Source organism: Abramis brama, assembly GCF_963993115.1.
Source record: "Abramis brama genome assembly, chromosome: 11".
NCBI lineage: Eukaryota > Metazoa > Chordata > Actinopteri > Cypriniformes > Leuciscidae > Abramis > Abramis brama.
The window spans coordinates 35753881-35777653 of NC_139973.1; the positions used below are offsets into that span (position 1 = coordinate 35753881).

Sequence of the window (23773 nt, forward strand, 5' to 3'; positions counted from 1 at the left end):
GAGAACTGGCCCCCGACTGAGCCTGGGTTCTCCCAAGGTTTTTTTTCTCCATTAGGTCACCTGATGGAGTTTTAGGACACCATTAGGTCACTTGATGGAGTTTTCGGTTCCTTGCCACTGTTGCCTTTGGCTTGCTCAGTTGGGGATATTTTGGGGATATTAATTTAATTTTATCAATCAATAAATTTACACTAGAAACAACCTTGTTGTGTTATTTTGGTTTAATGCTGTGAAGCTGCTTTGATGCAATCTGTATTGTGAAAAGCGCTATATAAATACACTTGACTTGACTTGACTTGTTAACCTCTTGTTATCCTGTGTATATATTCCCCGGTGTTTCAGGCTTGGTTTGTCAGTTGTTGTCTTTGCATATACTGTTGCACTCTTGCTCTGTTTCATGTTCCTGGTTTTACTCTCAGTATGGATTATCTTAGTTTTGGTTTTGAATAAAATTTGCTGCAACTGGATTCTCACCTCACTTCATCCCTGCCCAAACGTAACAGAAATAAAGAGTCAGTTGTGTGTGTGTGTGTGTCTGGACAGACAAAGGGTCTGGGCATGTAGAAATGTGTGGTCTCTGGTGAGCTGTACGTGGTCATGCACAGAAGAGCTGTTGTGAGCTTCAGCCTCACATCTCTAATCTCCTGAAACCTTCAGAAATGGGCTCCCAAAATAGAACGCAGAAGCGAGCTCTGAAACTAAATTAAGGCAGATGAAAGGAAAATGAAATTCTGAATGAGGAAATCCAACAGCTCTGTCAATTCTGCAGCAGTGTGTGACATCTTTACTGTACATATACACTACATAGTGTAGTACACTGGAAAATACTGGAATAGCCAAAGCTTTATTGAAAGGAGTGTTCACATACTTTTTCTACACTAATCGAATATTTTTGGAAGAAGTCTCATATTCTCACCACGTCTGCATTTAATTGATCAAAAATACAGCAATAAAACATAATATTGTGAAATATCTGTATAAAATATCTGTTTTCTACTTGAATATACTTTAAAAATGTATTCTTCTGATGTAAAGCTTAATTGTCAGCATCATTACTCCAGTCGTCAGTGTCACATGGTCCTTCAGAAATCATTATAATATGCTGATTTGCTGCTTATTATTAACAATGTTGAAAACTGTTGCTTAATATTTTTGTAGAAACCATTTTTTTTTTTTCAGAATTCTTTAATTAATAGAAAGTTCAAAAGAACAGCATTTATTTGAATCAGGGTTTTTTTTTGGCGCTGTGATAAAGTGTTTGTCACTTTCGATCAAAGTAATGCAACCTTAAAGAATAAAAGTATTAATTTCTTAACCAAAAAAAATAATTAAAAACAGACCCCAAACTTTTCAGTGGTGATGTTTGTTAACTGCCTCTTTAAAAATGTAACTCAAATGCTTGCAGTCTTAAAGGAACAGGACCTGGAAATTTTGGCTTTGGCTTTGTTCTGTGAATCTCTAAAGGAGATATTTTACAGAATGTTCACACTGCTCTCCGTAATACAAAGAAAACATGACCAGAGGCTGTTAAATTCCACAAAAAAAGCATGACTATATACGACTTGTGTGCTATATTGCAAGGACACTTGAGAATCAGGCATTGGGTGTCACCAAACAGCTTCACATGAAAGTTAGAGCGGGAAATTAAATAGGTTACAGATGACATTCCAGAGGAAGTACAGTAAAAAGAGGATGTGCTCATGCATATGGAGGACAGGCTGTGAGCCTCTCCAGTGGCGAACGCATCCCATACAGCCATTACTCACAGCCCTGTTCTCTGTGTACAGCGACAGGTTCAGGAGCTCTGGGAGTTTTTGGTAATGCTGCAGTGACCCATTCCCACACAGGAACATCCATTTTGTGTTTGTATAAGACTCCTGCAAAAGAAAAAGATCACACTTTGCACATGCTGGCCCTATGGTTTATGGTTATTACCAACCTGATTGTTTATTCCTATTTACTACATAAAAAGAATTGAATATAAATACATGTAATATAAATGTAAATATAAATACCATAAACATATATTATATAATAATGTTTGTATGTTTATTTTAGTGCTGTCAAATCAATTAATCGCGATTCATCACATCTAACATAAAAGTTTTGTGTATATATATTATTATTTAAATATTATGTGTGTGTTATATATAAATATGTCTTATATTTATATATAAGAATATAACGTTTTAATGCAAGTTTTAGGGAATAGATGGATGGATATTTATTATAAAATAAATATATTTATATATAAATATATTTTTAAAAAACATACAGAATCATTTGATGAAAGTAATACACTATATTTGTATATGTATCATATTTATTTATTTTTTGATGATAACCCTGGTCTCCTGTCATTTTGGCAGAGGAGGTAGATGAGGGACAGATAAATACAATCCACCTCTGCTAGTGAGCGAACAAGGTACAGAAAAACAACAGACAGTTCGAGACAAGTGTGTGGGAACAGCATGTCCAGGCTGTCATTCTCACACACTTTGGCATTTTCCCTTGGCAAATCTATGAATGCCATTAATGAGCCTATCGCTGTGACTTTTGTGCAGGTGACAGGCAGCAATCTGTCCTGATGACTTATGCATTGTACCATTTGCTTCCAGCAACACCAGGTACGTATCCCTAATTAATTTTTCACATGCTCAGAAAGATGGATGCAGAAGATATCACCTTTCCAGCTACAGAAGACTGAAATAGCCACCTAATTTGCTCCCTCTACTTTCCACGGCACCATGTGGGAAGATTGGGTGATTTTCTGTGAGTCAGAAGATGGTGAAACATCAGGGAAAACATGATAAAAAAGTGGGAAACTTTTCTTAACATTTATAGACAAGGCATAGAATAGTTTTGCATTAATGTTACGCCAATTTTTTTTTTTTTTAAATAAGCAAGTGGACCTCGCCATTGCTTATTTGGGAAATCACTTAATCAATAATCTCCCAAATAAGCCAGAAAAGTTCTTTATAGGCTACTACATCCCTGCTGAGTTTATTAGAAAGTCATGAAGACAAATCTAATGAGTTAGCCTTCAAAATATTGACTTCCACAAGGCTCGTGGCTCTCTAAACTGACAACTTGTGCTCTCCTCTTTTGTGACAGCTTAATGACACCCTCAGGGTTGAGCCTCTTTGCGTGTCGCTCACTTGACTGGCTCTATGGCAAGCTGTTTTGAATTGTATTAATTCCCAGGATATGAATTCTTCATATCAACAATTCAATTTTCACTAGTTAAAATGATCATTCTATCAGGAATAGATTTATAGTAACAAAGGCAATTTTTTATATCAGGAATTACATTTCCAAAATGTACATTCCTGACAGGCTATGAACAATGATGTCTTCACTCACAGAAATATGAATTCTTGATATCAAGAATTTAATTTCAACTAGTAAAAACTATAATTCTTGATATCTATTCTTTTATATAATTATTTACATGTTTACTAGTGCAAATGTCTTTTCTTGATATCAACTATTGAATTCCTCAGGAAAAATTATTACTAGTGACAATGTTAATTTCTGGTATCATGAATGTGATTGTTATTAAAGCCATTTTAGATATCTGAAATCTCCTAATTATTTATATCAGAAACACATTTTCAGATATCAGAAATAGCAAATGTAATATTAAATTTACAGATATAAAGAATTAACATTTCAACTAGTGAAAATTGAGTTTTTGATATCAGGAATTTATAAGGAATAAAAAATGATGATTTTTTTTTTACTAAGAATTGTATTTCTGATTTGTGAAATTGGAATGGGAGCCTTATATGGTGACATTTAACTATGACAATACAATTACAGATATCAATAATTATAGTTTTTACTAGTTGAAATTAAATTCTTGATATCAAAAATTCATATTTCTGCGAGTGATGATGTCATTGTTGATAGCTTATCAAGAATTAAAAATTTTACAAGTGGAAATGTAATTCCTGATATCAATAATAAGCATGTGAAAATTGTATTGTTCATATCACAAATTCATATCCTGGGAATGAATAAAAGTCAAAATGGCTTGCCATACTGGCTCAGCTGATCCAAGAACAATATGACTGTGGCGCCATCTTCTGTTTGCCTCAGGCTGTTCACACTGACTGCATTGCGCTGTCTGTCCCAATTAAAATCTCAATTCATCACGGTGCCTGCCTCGCTTACTAGCTCAAAAATTACTGTAGCTAATACCTGCCAGTCCCACAGTGTGCGAACTCTGGAGAAAAACCTACTTAAGCGCTCTGTGGGGAATATGTTGAGTAGAAAACCAATAACAGACAGTTATTGTGAGATTTATATATTACTCATTTTTGGGAACTTTGCATTTGTTTCAATTTATGAATAGAATTGACTGTTTACTGGCAATTGGTCTGACTCTGAGGACCATATAACTGGTCATTTTTTTTATAGCTGTCAACCTAAGCATTTCAACCAGATCACCAGATCAAAACAACAGACCTGTTAGGACATAACGTTCCTGTCCCTTTAAAAGCTGTCCTTGAATAGAGTATTGCTTTTAAAAGTATAAAGTTTACAAAAACAGTTTTAGAGTTTTAGAAGATTACAATTGTCACAGCAGAGAGGTTGAGCTGCTGGAAGGTTGAGAGTGAATCCATAAATCATTATAGGTGAAAAACACATTTACTTTCCAAAAGGGAGTTCTTTAAAGGAAAACCTTTTCACTGAGCACAGGCACACAACATTCAGGAGGCAGAGCGTTCTGGACTGTATCTTTGAGAAAGAAAAAGCTTGTTATGCTAGCCTTGCCTCAGTAACTTCAGCAGACAAGTGTACTAGCCCTATTCGGACGGGATTAACTTTACAAGGGTAGATGGAGTAAGATATCTTAGTAAAACTAGCAGAAGTGGGAGGGGTAACTCAATTTGCGCATCGCCGTCACCCTCATGTCGTCATGTGCATATTACGTACGTTGCTTCCTGATATCACGTGCGCAAACACACCTATTATGTCCGGTGTGATGAACAATCGGGTCTGGCCAGAGCCATAGACAGTAAAAGAAATGGACACAGCGACCCCATTGGATTCAACGGAGACAAAGTGAAGCCAATTAGAAACTCTTACTTCCTGGGGGTCCAGCGTACTGCGCAGACTCAAACTGAGCTTGACGCCGTAGATGTGACGTGAGCAACCCGTCTGTCTTCTAGTAGCTGTGCCAAGAGAAATCTGAATCATTCCCTTCCGAGACTTGCAGAGACGGAGAGTGTGAGTAGGAGCTGTCTATGAGCTAGGAGCAGGAGAAACTTTTAGTAGGTGTTCTGATTAATTACTTTGTCATTTTGCCTCCACGTCCTCCCGATTGCCCGCGCGCTTCTCCTCCTGTCCATACGGTAATTTCCTACTGTGCGACAGAGAGTCGCGTGGCTATGACGCAATCGTTAGCCTATTTTTACAAAAATTGCTTCTACGGGGCCATAACGTAAGCTACAAGGTAATGAAGCCTTTTATACATTTTCGTGTTTCTTTAGAAATAAATAATGGACGAATGGAGTCTTTAAACGCCTCAGATGTGAAGTTATTCGCTGTCAAAGTGACGCCAAAATGAATGGGAGTCAATGGGATGCTAACAGCAGGTGGGGGTCCGCTAGCCAATGGCGGCGCCCGGGGGTACCTTCAAAATAATAGAAATCCATGCCCCCCTGGCCAGAGCCCGTCTACGGAGAGCCTTGGCACTTCCATTGTATCGATCTTGGTTGCAGTTCCATTAGAATTCCACTGGAGGTGATCGCGGGCGAGTGCAGACTGAATGGGAGTCTATGGGGCTAGGCGGCTAAATGTGTCTCTTTCACCCGATTGCCGTTGAGAAATCTCAGATTTTATTGTAGGTTTTGCAAGTTCAACATGGGTTATAGGTCGAAAGTTGAATGAACGAGTACTTATGTCCTTTCGATTTCTTACAGGTAGAGTTGTTGATGCCCATAACATGCTAGCATTCTGCTAATGAACGCTGATTGGCCAGTGAAGGACTGATTACGACCAGAGATACCGCTTGATGGTATCGTGGCATCCGAAGCGGGAACAGAAACAAACAAAACAAAAACTCTTCTAGCACGTGTATTTACCTGTGTCAGCTGTGTTGTCGATGCCTCGAGTGAAAAGAAAGTGCAGAGCGCGAAAGCACCAAAGTGACTGTAGGATTGCCGTAAAGCAGTATCTTTGGTCGTATGATGTGTATGACGTCATTGACATTTTAAAAGACTTTTTAAAGCAAATAAGTGACTCTAAAAAATCTAAAACCCAGCAATGTGTAATTTCTTTGCATCTCCTTTCGAATACAACATTCAAATTACTAGACAAAAAATTATATCCTGAGAAAAGTGGATTTTGAGGGGTATTTCGCCATAGACCTCCATTCATTCTGCACTCGCCTGCGAGCGCCCCCGCATGGACAGAGACGTGTTACTGCAGCCAGTCCAGAAACCGGAAGTAAGCAGAGAGTGCCAATTCTCTTCCTATTAGACATTCTCTGGTCTGGCTGAAGAGATGAGTCCGGGCTTAGGACCCGAGCAATCCGATTGGTTCAAAGCACGTTTTATGGGTAATCGCTTTAGTGCCTGGTTATAAATCATACAAAATCACTTTATTATAGAAGACGTTTGCACTACGTTATAACGAGTCATCAATGTATTTAATGTATTTTACATTATACGTTTCATATACTAGTATTTAACCGAAGCTATAGATTGTGAAATTAAACATTTCTCGTTGTTAGTGTGTTTTTTAGTTAGCTTAGATAGTAGCATCCGATGATCGTGCTATGAGCTTTACCTGATATTACTGCACTGATACTGCCTTACCGTATCGCGAGAACAGATTTAGATCAGGCATACTACTGGCATACTAATTGGGTCCTAAGCCCGGACTCATTTCTTCAGCCGGACCCGATTGTTCACCACACCGGTCGAACGATGTATTAATTAACTTCATATTGGATTGTGTTGGTAATAGGCACTTACCTAACGCTAAAAGATTTTTCATGCCTCTAACAATTCGATCTTCTTTCTGATCTGAATGGTATGTGGAAAACACTTGAGTTTTGCCACAGACTTGTACCACCGTCTAGAACACAACTGAATGCTTTTCCAAGCGTCTCCATACTTGAAAAAACGCGGAAAACTACTTTTAAACAGGATATTATGAAATATTTATGTACATATTTACAGCGGGTCTATTCGCACGGGATTAGGATTACCTGAGGTAATTTTTCCAGACCTTTTTACTGAAGGTAAAAGTCGCCGTAATCTTTACTGATATTGTCCGTAATGATTACTGAGATGGCACATTCGGACGGGACTAAAATCACAGAGAAGCTCTGGTAATTATTACTTTACCCCACCTCTCGTTAAACTAGTCCCCTCCGAATAACGCTCAATTTCTGAGGAAACACTGAGAGATACATACATGCACTAAATGTTCAGATATCCCTGAAGACAAACAACCCAAGTGTTTTCTGTATGTGAACCTTGATCATTTCGACAATAATCAGGTGGGTTTTTAATGCAACCACAGAGTAATATTGTGCAAGATTCTCCCATTTGAGTTTATGTAGTGATTAATTCAAGATCGATTAGACTGGAACACACTACACAATTTTTGAAATCTGAACAGAGCCCAGAGATCATGGCTCTCATTTTGGTAGGACCGAAGAGGGATTTGAAAGTTCCTCTTATTGATTCACATATGGGGGAATTTCCAGCTGAACAGAAGAGATGGATGAACAGATAGGCTAGTTGTCTTGGATGGACAGATTTGCTGAAAAAACAGGAATAACTGTTGTTGAATCATTCGCCCAACCGATTGGCTTAAAAACATTGATTCATTCAGGATTGAAGCACCACTACTGTTTCTCAGAGACCGTTGTGGCTTCGTTTGGAACTACCTTAATTGGTTAAACAAAACTAGACAAAGTAACTTGTAATAGGCTACTGTGTCTAAAATGGAAGTTATTCAATAGTAATTTTTTGTTTAATGAACTAATACTGCCAATCATATCAGAGCAGCCAGAGAGTTCATGGCTCTCACTCAAGTTGATAATGGAGGGAATTTGAACCCGAGTTCCTCTTATCTTGTTTCACATGAGGAAATTCCAGCTGATCAGGTAAGGCAGATGAACAGATAATTGTCTTGGATGAAAGAGGGAATTACTTCATTTATTATGCAAATCAAACTCCATTTAAAGAGACAACTCAGAACCACTAATGCATTTATGTTTGCTATGGTATTAATTACCCGTTTTAGACATTGTGTCGATGGCTTTAGAGTCTCAAGAATTTGCTGTTCATGTCAAAGTGATGTGTCATGATGCTTCCAGCAGAAAAAGATAAAAATAAGACTAATTCTTCAGAGAATTGGAAACACAAGTCAAAACATTGTTTCTAGCTTAAGTGAAGATCAATGTAATAAAACTGTTCATTTCCCCTCAGTTTACAGAGACGAGACCGATGTCTTATAAAATGTTATTGGGCCGTGTCTCTACTCGAGGGTAAGACTCATAGTTTATCAGGACTGAGTCATTTGGGATGGACAAGGACATTTCTCATTTCTGACAGCAGTGGACGCTCCACAACGCTACACCTTCTCTTCTCGACTTCAGGTCACTCGCTACACTCATACATGGAGAAATGTTGCTCAAAAACAGCCTCAAAGTCACAGAGCTCGGCCGCTTCCTCTTCCTTTGAGTCGACTTAGAATGCAGAGGAGCGTTATTACCAGACACCTTTTGACTCCATGGCTGGGTTGGTTTTGACAGTGGTTTCTGAATTTGATCACCAAAGTCTAACCTCCCAAACTGACCAGCCATCTGGGTGAAAACAGCACTGGATCTGGAGCGGCCTGATCTCAAAGTCATCATTCGTGTTGCGTGTGTGAGGACGTGTGAGCGAGTGTCAGCGCTGATATGATCTTAACTGATCTGGATAATATTTCTTTCATCAGTGCTGTGAGGCAGAGCAGGTTATTCAGTGTCCGTCTGCACATCTTGTTTTATGTCATATACGCTGATTTGTCATGGGACATTTCTAGACTGTTGCTTACATTCATCTTAATGAAATATCGACTGCTGTTGTCACATGGATATTAAAAACTCCATCCGCATCATAACTCACTCTAAGATATGAAGGATGAAAGTTTCCATTTATACACAGTGATGCCTTTAAGAACAGTTTAAGTAATATTTACTGAAGAAAACCAGATGTTAGACAGTGTTTACCGCTTCTGTTCATATTTCTTCTTTTCTTGTTTTGACGTCAGTCTTACTTGCTTAAAGGGGTGGTATAATGCCCTTTTCACAAGATGTAAAATAAGTCTTTGATGTCCCCAGAGTGTGTATGTGAAGTTTTAGCTCAAAATACCCCACAGATATTTTTATATAGCATGTTAAAATTGTAAATTTTTGAGGGTGAGCAAAAATGCATCATTTTGTGTCTGGATGCAAATGAGCTGCTGCTCCCCGCACAGAGGGCGGAGCTACAACAGCTTGCACTCACACAGACATGCACTGAAAATTTCAAAAACGTTTAGCCTTTTATGTTCAAACCGGATTCAGATGATGATGGAGAGACTCAATAAGAAGTAACAACATGTAGACAACATTTCTGAATGGTTAGTTGGTGAATTTATGTAGCTTATGTGTAGTTATCTTATAGTCATTGATTAGCATATTCTGTCTTGATAATCTATCAATCGTGTTCCGGGGTGGAGTTTATGTAAATTTTAGGCTTGGTGATGTCACTAACCCGGGAGGAATGTCGTGCCCTTTGCTTTGAACTTTGAGCGTTGTAACTTTGCAGATGTTGTTTATGCTCAAACAGCAACATTACACACTAACTAAAGTTAAATAAGTGAAATCATAATCAACCACCCCTTTAAGTCACTCTTAATAAGACACACGTTGCATATTGTGTGTGTGTGTGTGTGTGTGTGTGTGTGTGTGTGTGTGTGTGTGTGTGTGTGTGTGTGTGGGTGGCTGGCTGGCTGGGTGGCTGGCAGGCAGAACACAGGTGAACTGTCATGTGGTTACTGAAGCGTTTCTTTCCACCAAATGAAGCTTCTTCACTGCTTTTTTCCCCCAAAGAAACCGTTATATACACCGAATGTTTGTTTAGTTAAGATGATAAAAAGACATGCAGAAACAGAGTTGAAGCACCTCAGATTTCAGTTAAGGGTCTCAGCAGCTTCTGGAGGGAATGAGAACGAAGTGTGTCTTGAGCTCACGATCCATGAAAGAATGAACACTGTAAGATCAGACTTTATCTGTTGCTTATTCTGGTTTCTTCACTGACCTTACCACACTGAACATAAAGGACAATGTTTATTTTCTACAAATATTCTTCAAAAAGGGTTTTCAAGCCTTCAAGGAGGAAATTGCCCTAAAAGAATCGTAAATGTGGCAAAGCGGCAGCGTGTGCTGTGAGTAAATGCTTCATAAATGTCAGTGTAAAAGGGGTTGGAGTGCTGGGGAGGAATATGGGCAGCTTCATGTTGAGATTGATCATTTTAAAGCTGAATTTTATTAAATAAGGGCCAGATAATTTTATATTTCATGAAGAGAATGTTAGAGCAGGAAGAGCTGTTAGAGCAATGATGCTTTGCCACTGATGTCTGTTCAGTTTTAATGGGAACACTTTAACTGAGCAGGTCCAGCAGCAGTGCTCATCTTCTGCCTTTAAAAGCTCTATTAAGAACTCTATGACAAATCTGCATAATCACTGAGACTTTAATACTGAGGGTATGACCTGTAATATACATGTAAATAAATAATAATAATGATATATAATGAATATGATATAGAATTAAATAATAAATATAAAATAAATATAGGCCTGGTTTCACAGACAGGGCTTGCAAGTTCACATCTTGCAGTTCTGACTACGGTATGTTCTTTCTTGGTTGTTGTTTCTTGTTTTTCTGTCAAAATAACAGAAAACATTTTGAATTATCTGTCTGTTTTTAAAAGTAAATGAGTTATTATTTTTGTGAGGCAATCAATCTTCCCTTCCAAATTAAGAAAAGCCATCAAGACAATATCAATGTTTTTATACAGCTGTGTAACATGACATTTTAGTGGTCTCATTAAAATCCCAGGCTAAAAATGGATCCCACTCCGGCCATGGTTGTAACTACAACTGTACTTCTACTGTGGTATTTTGTATTTATAATACAGTAATACCAAACATTACCATGCTTTTACCAAAGTTACAGAAGTTTTACTATGGTATTTTGTACTTATAGCACAGTAACCATAACCCTTACTGTGCTTTTACCACAGTTACTGTAGTAACCTTGTTATGTATAGTAAAAGCACAGCTACCGTAATACTTACTATGCTTTTGATACCTTTGATGTAAAATCCCAAAATTATAATGTAATTCATTATTTTTTTCTGTGTTGCAGTTACTTCACATACATCACATACTCCTTCATGTTATGGCAAGCCGTTTTAACATTTAATCCTTAAAACCTACTATCTTTTTTCATGCTACTAGTACTAGTACCTATTCCATTAAGTACTAGTGCTTATTCTTTAGGTAGTGCCTATTCTTTAGATACTAGTACTTTTTTAAAAGATACTAGTAGTTATTCATTAGATAGTTCTTATTTTTTTAGAGACTGGTACTCATTCATAAGATACTAGTATCTATTAAATAGACACTACTTATTAATTAGATTCTAGTGCCTATTAAATTGGTATACTAGTACTTATTTATTAGATACTAGTACTCTTTAGTTATTAGTCCTTATTTTTAGATACTAGTACTTATTCATTAGATACTAGAACCTATTTATTACATACTAGTATTTATTCGAAATGTGTTACTAAGATTGTCTATTTTACTAGTAAGATTTTTAATTGAACTCTACAGTGGTCGTTCTGACTAGTCATAACATAAGACAAGTAAAAAAACAGTTTTGACTAGTAAGATAAGAAATGTTACTACAATTAAAAAATATACTAGTGTATCATAAATAAGTACTAATACCTAACAAATAACTACTAGTATCTATTAAATAGGTACTAGTATCGAATGAAAATAAATTATATACAATAAATAAGCACTAGCATTAGGCTGTCAGAGCCATAAGCCACGCCCCCCACCCTGTCAGACCAGCCCAGTCTCACAGCAGTTCTTGAAATGGTCACGTAATTTAATCTATTGATTCATGTACAGTACACGGACCAATTATCTTCTTTTTTTTTTAGTGATGGTCAGCACAATTCTGTAGCATTAAGAGCGACTACGGTAGCGAGTAGTATGAAAGGCCGAAAATCCGGTTGGTTGGGGTGGTGGATGGGTCAAACAATACAGGACTTTCACCCAGGAGACCAGGGATCGTGTCCTGTGTGTCAAGTTTCCTAAACCCAACCGTCCCGTTCTTTTTCTCCTAAACCCAACTGTCCCGTTGTTGTCCCGCGTGTCATGGAAACGTAAGCTTACCCACAACCTTTTCCTTAACTTAATTCTTCCGTGGGCCCATCACGGAATTTTGGCGATTCTTGCAAAGCTGTACACAGCTTCTCTGCTGCAGCCCGACTAGCAGAAAGAATCGTGCTACTTGTTTTTCCCCCCTTACGTGCAACCTATTGGAAAGCCCAGATGAGTAATTAGTTGGGTTGATAAAATAACGAAATTATAGTTAAGTAGAAAAAAATATTTATGTAAAGAGATATAGTAAAATAAAAAGTGCATTAAATGTTAAAACAGCTTGCCATAGTAATGTTTAACTTGAAGCAGTTACCAGGGAGGCTGAACAAATTCTACAAACTATTTCGATTCGACTTTTATTACATTTAATTACTTTTTTATTCAAATTAATTTGCTTTAATTAATATCCTGTTTTTATCTGTTAATAGATTTTCAAGTCACTGCTTTCAATCACTTTTAGCAATTAGTACATGGGTCCCAGAAAACAATATATAACCAATATAAACCAACCCTAATTTATAACTGCCAATTTTGAGTCTCTTCTGTGTTTTGCATACATTTTTTACCTTAATGCTTTTAGGTTTAAATTCTAGTGTCATGTTGATATTCTACAGTATATTGTATTATAGGCTGTTTTGTGTTGTAAGACTGTTGAATGTATGGGCGGACATGTTATTGTGTGTTTATATGTACAGTAATGGCAAGAGGCTGTGTGAATATATGTTGAGTATGTTATGTGCTTATTTGTAATGGCAAACTTGTTGCCCATGACAAATTTCTCAATGAAATTAATCAGGTTTCCTTATTCGTCTCCCTGTTCTAATTTAAATACTGGTATGTAAAAACAAATATTGCATCACAATAAGTGTAATTGTGATTGTCAAAACATTTGGTAACTAAATATAATTTTATGAAGTTTAGTGACAACATGTTACAATGTTTACATTGTACAATGGCTGGTATAGGATACAGTTTTTATTATTGCTTGACAAAAATTTCAAGATTTCAATTCCATTCTTGTGATTTGATTCCGATTTTGATTCAATATTGACTAATTTGGATACATGTTTATTTTAAAGGTGCTGTATGTAGCTTTTTTATCAAAACGAATCCTTTTTTTATTGCCTGTGTGTGAAGGGGTTGTAATCTCACATTAAAATTATCCACTTTGCGGGTTTTGCTATTACCTCTGGCTCTGAAAGCAAGTATTCTTATTTTTATGTAAAGGTCCCGGGTCGGATTTACCGCCAGTGACGTCACCTGCATGCGCGCTCCCGAGCCTCTCGACTCGTCTAGCCTACTGACTTTGCACTCAACAGCGACGACACTGCAACTTATGACATGGACTTATGACTTATGCAACTTATGACATGTCTGATAACACTAAGAAACGACCTGCGCCCAGCAAAACACAGACTCCAACACAAACTCCACATATTGATTAAAAAAAAAAAAGAAAAGTTTTTTCTGCTGAAGCTCGTATTAAAGGCCAGACGTGAATCGGATGAACTTCGGGTAAAAAACACGGATCAACATCGGCAGGGCATTTGAATCATAGTGAGAAACCTTATCTACAAACCTAGAATGTACATTTCCTGAAAAAAATGTGAAGTTAGTGCTTGCAGTGGCAAAATTCGGCACGGTTGATAGGGTTCCATACTTATCATGGTAACATTACGAGCATGGAGCATTAGTTCAACGTCAAGCTGATAAAAGTAGCCTATTATTGTAACGTTGCAGTGGGAGTTTACCTGAGTTTCCAGCATGTTGTGGGATGCTTTCTCCAGTGTGTTGCGTGACGCGTCTTAGTCTGGCCGGTACCCACAGTGCTCGCTCATAAATTCGAGCACGCGTAAGAGCACGCGCTTGTAAACTTATTGGTTGCAATCTGAAACATCACCGCTAGAGGTCGCTGAAAACTACAAACAGCTCCTTTAAATTTTATTTAAAAAAATAATCTCACCTAATGCTGTAAACATAGAGGGCCCAATCTGCTGGTATTATTAAAGGTTAAAAATAACATTAAATATAATGCAGTTTTTGTTATAATAACAATTATTTAATGACATAAGTAAAAATATAATAAATATGTAATATAGTGCTCAGCAAAATCTCCTCTCTAGCTATTTTTTCTATTCAATTAACATGCTATGGTCGTTAAATGGCTTTCCTGAGGTAAATGTAATGTTATGTGACATAATTGTTCTCCTGCTGTTATATTGACCTCTTTCCGTGGTTGAAAAACACTAATTGGTCGATATTATGTATACTTTCGGTAAGTTGTACTGCATCTTTAAATAAAAAAGTAACAGGTGATCGGTTCACGTGCACTTGAACTGAGGCGCTCAGCGATCTGTCACGTCACATTTACAAGCGCCAAACGTAAGCTGTGTCTGAAATCGCTCCCTATCCACTATATAGTGCACTATTTAGGGTGTCGGCCATTTTGTAGTGGTGTCCGAATTCTGAGTGAACGACATCATTCCCTACATTCGTTCACTACTTTTACCCACAATCCTCTCTGAATTTGAGTGTACATCCGATGTACACTTGCTGAGACACTAGCTGTGTCTGAAACCGCTCACTCGTTCACTCATTCACTAATCCCTGCATAGTGAATGGCAGTTGAGTGCACTACATCAGCAAAGAGTGAACGAAAATGAGTGAGCGAATTCGGACGCTGACATAATTATCACGCGCCAGAGAGCTCGGACAATTTCGTCATAAACATTACCTACCCATCTTTAATATTTCCTTTTTTGGCTGTATGAATTGTATGTAACAATTGTATGTATGTATTTTTCACGTTTATTGCGTTATTTGATAAAAAAAAAAAGATAATAAAAACACTTATCATATTTATTTACTTTTTACATTTATATGTGAAAATAAAAGAGATCAAAACACTACACAGCACATTTGTTTATTCAAATATAGATATAACGGTATATATATAAATAAATAACCAGGCGTCTGGTCTTATAAATGATTGTTTTCTATCTCGCGTGCGCCGTTGCCATGGTGACATTTTTGTTTATTTTTCATTCGCGCTCTATCGCCTTATCGTGTTGGATTGTGGGAAATTCTCAATTCAGCAAGTGTACATCGGATGTACACTCAAATTCAGAGAGGATTGTGGGTAAAAGTAGTGAACGAATGTAGGGAATGATGTCGTTCACTCAGAATTCGGACACCACTACAAAATGGCCGACACCCTAAATAGTGCACTATATAGTGGATAGGGAGCGATTTCAGACACAGCTACTATTTCCCACAATCCAACACGATAAGGCGATAGAGCGCGAATGAAAAATAAACAAAAATGTCACCATGGCAACGGCGCACGCGAGATAGAAAACAATCATTTATAAGACCAGATGCCTGGTTATTTATTTATATATATACCGTTATATCTATATTTGAATAAACAAATGTGCTGTGTAGTGTTTTGATCTCTTTTATTTTCACATATAAATGTAAAAAGTAAATAAATATGATAAGTGTTTTTATTATCTTTTTTTTTTATCAAATAACGCAATAAACGTGAAAAATACATACATACAATTGTTACATACAATTCATACAGCCAAAAAAGGAAATATTAAAGATGGGTAGGTAATGTTTATGACGAAATTGTCCGAGCTCTCTGGCGCGTGATAATTATGTCAGCGTCCGAATTCGCTCACTCATTTTCGTTCACTCTTTGCTGATGTAGTGCACTCAACTGCCATTCACTATGCAGGGATTAGTGAATGAGTGAACGAGTGAGCGGTTTCAGACACAGCTGTATTCTTGTCTGAATTTCGTAATAAAATTGACGGAATCTAAGAGCTGAGAATTAGCTTAATATTAAAAGTACCTCTTTGCTCCACAATTTTTCTGTGCGTGAGAAAATGGATTGTGGCGTGAGAGCGTGTGAAAAGTGTCAATTGCGTGAGTCTCACGCTCAATGCGTGAGAGTTGGCAGCCCTGGAATTTAAATAAAACTGCACTTTGGTTAGTCTACACTCACTTCCAGTGGTTTGTTACATTATGTTTTAATGCTTGTATTTTGTCACCCTCCCTTATTAAAATAATTACATGCTAGTGATGGGCAGACTGAGGTTTCGTGGAACACTGAAACAGTTGAAGCAAATGTGTCGTATTGTGTCGAGGCTTCGAAACAATCCGACACCCATCTCCACAGTGATCCCTAGTGATCAGAACAGTGTAAATGCAACAAAAACCAACAAAAATTTGTACAAATCTATTTCAAATGTTTTCATTGAAAGTAATGCAATTACTTCTCTTTCAAATGCAATTATCTAATAAGCTTATAAAGTGTCTATATGTTCTTTTATCAAGTCAAGTCACCTTTATTTATATAGCGCTTTTTACAATACAGATCGTATCAAAGCAGCTTCACAGTGATAACATGAAAATAATACAACAAAGTTTGTTTCTAGAAGAAAATTGCGTCATCGTTCACATTAAGTAAGGCAGATCAATAATATTGTTGAATATTAAATGTCCCCAACTAAGCAAGCCAAAAGCCAAGGCAACAGTGGCAAGGAACCAAAACTCCATCAGGTGGCAGAATGGAGAAAAAAATCTTGGGAGAAACCAGGCTCAGTTGGGGCCAGTTCTCCTCTGGCCAATGAACGAACAGTGTTTGATCATGATTCAGGCAGCATTATAGGTCAGGCGTCAGACTGGATCAGAACATTCAGAATATTTATTCCATCTGGTTGGAAGTCGGAGTCATCACGCCGGTATGGAGACGAGTTTGTTGAGGATCAGTGCCGATGAGGCCTTCACAGGGCTGATGAGGCTGGCACTTCAGGGATGCGTTGTGGATGGGTCCAGGCGCAGGTCCACCATCTGAGCTGGATACGGCCCGGATCCGGCTGACTTCAGTAAATATCGGAATAAACAGAAAGACTAACATTAGCGTAGATGCCATTCTTCTTATGATGTAACGGGTACATCAGGTGTTATAGAAAGTGTCCCTGGTTCCGGCTGACCTAATCTATGCAGCCTAATAATCATTTAACTGATTTGAATAATAGAAATGTATAATGTTCTATATGAATGCCAGGTAAAAGAGATGCGTTTTTAGTCTAGTTTTAAACTGACAGAGTGTGTCTGCTTCCCGGACAATGTTAGGAAGACTGTTCCAGAGTATAGGTGCTAAATAGGAAAAGGATCTACCGCCAGCAGTAGATTTTGATATTCTAGGTATTATAAACTGGCCAGAATTTTGAGATCGCAGTAGACGTGAAGGACTATAATGGGTTAAGTGCTCGCTCAAGTACATGCATGTACTTGAACAGCAACGGTCCTAGTACTGAGCCTTGTGGTACTCCATACTGAACTTGTGATCGATATGACATCTCTTCATTTACTGCAACAAACTGATAACATGCTAATGCAATTCCATTAATGCCAACATAATTTTCTAGTCTATTCAAAAGAATGTTGTGGTCGATGGTATCAAATGCTGCACTAAGATCCAGTAACACTAATAGAGAGATACAACCATGATCGGATGATAAGAGAAAATCATTTGTAACTCTAATGAGAGCTGTCTCTGTACTATATCAATTGTCAGAGTTTGTTTTGTTTGTTCTATGAATGGCTCAGCTAAACAGACCAATAAGAGACTATTAACTCCCATTATTCATTTGAATTATACTAATGTCTAATTAAAACATCTATAAATGTATAAAACTGATCAGAGATCAGGTAAAACCCACAGGCACTTGTTCATTGGTTCTCATCTCTTGGTTCATTGGTTTCATCATGGTTTCAGCTGGCGCTGCGTGTTCAGCTCCTCCAGCATCCACATCGAGTCCTTCACGGTTCAGAGTGAAGCAGAGCATCACGAAATGCCTGATGTCCAGGCCATCCTTAAAAATATTTTGGTTTGCAGTAACAGCAACAACAACGAAAAAAAATCGGCAATCATCGAATATTATTTTGCTTGATATGCCAGTCCTTAATATTTCGTGTTTTAAATGCCTGTTTGAGGTCTCTGTGAAAGTTTTAAAGTCTTTTAGTGCCACTTTCAGAGCACTCACGTCCGTAACGGAGAACTGTCACGTCCGTAACATTGTTTTTTCCTCATAAATGCGAACACGATAAAATATTCAAATTAAATTAAATTAATATTTTATGTTCTGTGGAGAGCCAACCCTTCTTCATCCGGTGGGTAGTATTACTTTTGGTTTGCGCAATGTAATTCACGGAATTACAAAAAAATATTTTGCCACCTAAAAGTTAAAAGATTTTTTGTGTCACGTCCATAACGCATGTGTATTTCCCTCATATTAAATTAAATTCCTCGTATTGATTCTGCCTTCTCACATCGCGACACAGGTTCGTGGATCTGAGTGTCGCGATTTCGGTTTCATATCGCAGATCGTTACAGCCCTAATAATCATAGATGACGCCACGGGTTTTTATTTAAAAGAAAGAACGTAGCCTACGTATGTAGGCCTAAGCAATTAATATTCACAATGCTTACTAAAATATAATTAGGGCCCGAGCACCGATGGTGAGAGGACCCTATTGTTTCTGCTCCGTTTATTATTATTATTCCGCTGCTTCTTCTCCAAAGTGAATTGCTTTTTAGAGGGCCTTAACATGCTCGAAAACTCATGAAACTTTGCACACGCTTCAGAAGTGGTGAAAATTTACGTGTGATATGGGTTTCAGAATTGTGTGGGGCAAAATGGCTCAATTATTGCCCCTACATTTTTCCCCAGCTCTACGTTTCACGTACAGGTATGAAATTTGGTCCATACATGTAATGACCCAATACCTACAAAAAAGTCTCGTGGAGCATAGCTCTAAACACAACAGGAAGTCAGCTATTTTGAACTTCCTCTCAGATTTTGTGCAGTTTTTGCCATTTCCAGACGTTGTACTTTAACGAACTCCTCCTACAGTTTTGATCTGATCCTCTTCAAATTTGGTGAGCGTAATCTTAATGCCTTTGCGACGTTAAATTGTGAAGATCTTGAGTTTTCGTCGAATGGCGTGTCCTCGGCGGCCTGACAAATGTAGATGTGCACACCCAATTTCAGCCTTTGGGTGTTATATGCATCATCAGATAAGTTCTATATTAAAATTGCTTGCAGTTCCGATGTTGCTAAGCAACCACAAACAGCCTGCAGTAACTCAGGCATACAATGTCCAATCTGCCCCAAACTTCACATGTTTGATAAGAGTCCTGTCCTGAACACATGACCATGCTCATATTCGGTTATAGTAATAGCGCCACCTGCTGGTAGCAGGAAGTGTGGCAAATACAAATTACCTTAACATAGTCCTCCTATATTTACATACTGCCCACCGTGCTCTGTTTTCCTAAAGGCGCCGGGTAGCGGTGGCACGGGTGCGAGGGCCCTTTTCATCGCTGCTTGCAGCTTTAATTAATATTGTTTTATTGCATTTGTATTAGTTGTTTGAAGAGTAAAAAAAAATCGGTCGGTCTTAACGCAAGTTTACAACCGGCAAGTCGGTCGGACTAAAAGGAAAAAATAATAATAATTGGGTCGGTCCTAAATTGACAGGCTCGGTCGGGTTACGGTAAACAAGAATATTTTTAAGGATGGACCCAGGTTACACTCGTCTTCACTGCAGGTGTCCAGCTGTCTCTAACGTTCCTGTGCACTACACTTCAGCTCAAGCCTATGTGAATAATTACAACCGATTGTCTACATTATCCTGATAGAAAAATGCATTGAACAAAGAGTCATTCAGAGAGGTGTGATGTGATTGGCCACCTGTGCAGTGTAACCAGGGATGCTGCTCAATGTCCTGTAAGCTGGGACGGTCGTCCGCTGCTGTTCTAAGACACCATCTTATCAAATGACGGCAATCTGTTACATACAACACAGTACTTGACTTCAATCATGAACTTCTTGCTCTGGCTACGATTTCTGTCTCCTCTTTGTGAACAACTGAATGTTTGCTATCTCTTACCTGCAGACAGATGACTAGGGAAGCGCAGTCTGCGGACCCTCTTTGCGCTTTTGAAAGGTACAGAACCGCACAGGAGGTTGTAGAGCGTCACACCCAGTGACCAAACAGTAGCAGGTCCAGCACGATATCTGTGGGAATGAAACCACTCAGGAGGGGTGTATGAAGGAGTGCCTGAGAGACCCAAGAAGAGGAAGAGATCAGCTGAAAAGTTTCCGGTCCAAAACAGAGAGATGTCTCATCTATTAGATGATCACAAATATAACCACGTATAAGAACGTCCACCTGCAAACGATTTGTACTCTGAGTCCTTCAGCAGGTCTCCACAGCCAAAGTCCAGCAGCTTGATCTCGTGTGAATCGGTGCAAATGAGCAGGTTTTGTGGCTTTACGTCCCGGTGGAAAACCTTACGGCTCTTGCAGTGTTTGAGAGCGTTGATGAGCTGCACCAGCACTTTCTTGGCCTGGCTCTCATTCAGACAGCCATCATTCTCCTCACAGAATTTGTGCAGATCTTGGCAAGGATCTGGGCGTTCCAGGATCATGACGTAGCGGCTGAGATGGTCAAACCAGTCCACAAGCTGCAGGACATTGGGGCAGGCAGGAGCTGAATTGACCCGGGTCATCAACGCCACCTCCAGCGGCAGCAGACCCTGACCGTCCTGCAGTGGCAAAAGAGGACATGATATTCTTGAATTATCATTGGAGGGCTAAATGCAGATGCAAACCAATAAGACATCAAATAGCCACAACAGATTCAAAACTGAACTTACAATTTCTATCTCCTCGTGCTCCTCGTCTTTATAGACATACTTGATAGCAACCTGCACACAGATAAACCACAGTAAATGACACCTGGTAATTCTGACAACAACCTCATGCTCTGTATAGATTACGGGCTATGCCACAGCATCATGAAAGGGCTGTTGAATAAATGTCTTACTGGCAATCCATCAGAGCTGCGGGTCCCGGCATACACAGAGCCAAATCCTCCTTTACCCAGCAATGGGCCCTTTATATACTCTTCTGCAACATAACAAGAAATATCTTCAAGTGAAAACATGTAACTAAAATTGTTAAAGAATGTTACTTCAGATCAAACAGTGGATGAAGATTTTCAGTGGAAATAATAATTCAGCAATGTTTTAAGAATAAGCCTGACCTTCACACGAGCGTTTGGCTGGTCTCTCATATGAAGTGGTGAGATCTTCATCCTCAGAGCTCGGCTGCTTCCTCTTCCTTTGAGTTGACTCAGAATGCAGAGGAGCGATCTTACCAGACACCTTTTGACTCCATGGCTGGGTTGGCTTTGATTGTGGCTCATGAACAGCCATCTGGGCAAAAGCAGCACTGGATCTGGAGCGGCCTGAGCTCTTTGAACTAATATTTGAAGTTCCCCCTGAGGTGAAGTTAATAGGTTAGGTCAATAATAAAATAAAGTCAATAATAATAACAATAATAAAAAATAAATAAAATCTTTAAGTAAAAACTGTTACCTGTTTACATCAATCACTGAATGAACATTTTCAATGGCAAATCATGTAATTCAGCAATGTTTTAAGAATAAGCCTGACCTTCACAAGAGCGTTTGGCGGGTCTCTCGAATGAAGTGGTGGGATCTTCATCCTCAGAGCTCGGCTGCTTCCTCTTCCTTTGAGTCGACTCAGAATGCAGAGGAGCGATCTTACCAGACACCTTTTGACTCCATGGCTGGGTTGGCTTTGATTGTGGCTCATGAACAGCCATCTGGGCAAAAGCAGCACTGGATCTGGAGCGGCCTGAGCTCTTTGAACTAATATTTGAAGTTCCCCCTGAGGTGAAGTTAATAGGTTAGGTCAATAATAAAATAAAGTCAATAATAACAATAATAAAAAATAAATAAAATCTTTAAGTAAAAACTGTTACCTGTTTACATCAATCACTGAATGAACATTTTCAATGGCAAATCATGTAATTCAGCAATGTTTTGAGAATAAGCCTGACCTTCACAAGAGCGTTTGGCGGGTCTCTCGAATGAAGTGGTGGGATCTTCATCCTCAGAGCTCGGCTGCTTCCTCTTCCTTTGAGTCGACTCAGAATGCAGAGGAGCGATCTTATCAGACACCTTTTGACTCCATGGCTGAGTTGGCTTTGATTGTGGCTCCTGAACAGCCATCTGGGCAAAAGCAGCACTGGATCTGGAGTGGCCTGAGGCTGAAAGAGCAGCAGCAGGTAAGAATCTATTTCACACAGTTTTACATTGTTCTTGTTATTTTTAACATCATCACTATAACACAGGTCTCTCTCTATGACCCAAAATGGCACATATTTCCCTTTTTTATACACTTTTATTTGATTTGATTGCAGAACACAATAACATAACATACCAATAATAAACATCTGAAAAATAAAACACTTTCACCAATGTAAGCCATAGGCTATATAAAAAATAATAATAATAAAAGAAAACCATCCAAATTGAAATTAAAACAAATAAATGAAATAAAACTCAACTCAGAAATAATCACACACACAGACCAGCCACTGAAAACTGAGACCCACACAGAATTTGATCACTGGATTTACAGAAATCATTTCACTTTTAAGAAGTGTTTTCTCAACAGTGCAACATTGCATATCTAATCACCTCCGATGAACACATTATTATTTGAATTATCACTCACTCAGTGTGTCATTTAACCATGCATTACTGTCTTTGGAAGGCTTTTGTCTTTCAAACACATTAAAATGTATAAATTCACATCATTTCATATTAACATACAATGCAGGGATTCCCCAACTGTTTTGTCAGCTGAACCTCTTTGACCTAATATTTGAAGTTCCCCCTGAGGTGAAGTTAAAGGAGAACTCCGGTCAATTTTAACATTGAGCTCATTTAACATAACATAATATAATAATAACAGTAATAAAAAAGAAATAAAATCTTTAAGTAAAAACTGTTACCTGTTTACATCAATCACTGAATGAACATGTTTAATGGCAAATCATGTAATTCAGCAATGTTTTAAGAATAAGCCTGACCTTCACAAGAGCGTTTGGCGGGTCTCTCGAATGAAGTGGTGAGATCTTCATCCTCAGAGCTCGGCCGCTTCCTCTTCCTTTGAGTCGACTCAGAATGCAGAGGAGCGATCTTATCAGACACCTTTTGACTCCATGGCTGAGTTGGTTTTGACAGTGGTTTCTGAATGCAATCACAAAGGTCTAACCTCCCAAACTCCTGAACAGCCATCTGGGTGAAACCAGCACTGGATCTGAAGCGGCCTGAGGCTGAAAGAGCAGCAGCAGTTAAGATTTTACATTTGTTCTTGTTATTTTTAACATCATTACTATAACATGGGGCTCAAATGATTTCAGTTA

General features: G+C 38.3%; 1 protein-coding gene across 1 annotated transcript; it reads right to left on the bottom strand.

Annotated features, from left to right (window-relative positions):
- Positions 1-1758: 1758 nt before the first annotated feature.
- On the bottom strand, positions 1759-22162 carry LOC311091851 (serine/threonine-protein kinase pim-1-like; the record flags this gene model as incomplete). The annotated part of the gene is made up of 8 exons (XM_084127957.1): positions 1759-1877; positions 20222-20317; positions 20421-20591; positions 20703-21078; positions 21190-21240; positions 21360-21442; positions 21579-21815; positions 21991-22162. The coding sequence occupies 8 exons, from the start codon at positions 22160-22162 to the stop codon at positions 1759-1761; spliced, it is 1305 nt and encodes a 434-aa protein (XP_083984083.1).
- Positions 22163-23773: the final 1611 nt, after the last annotated feature.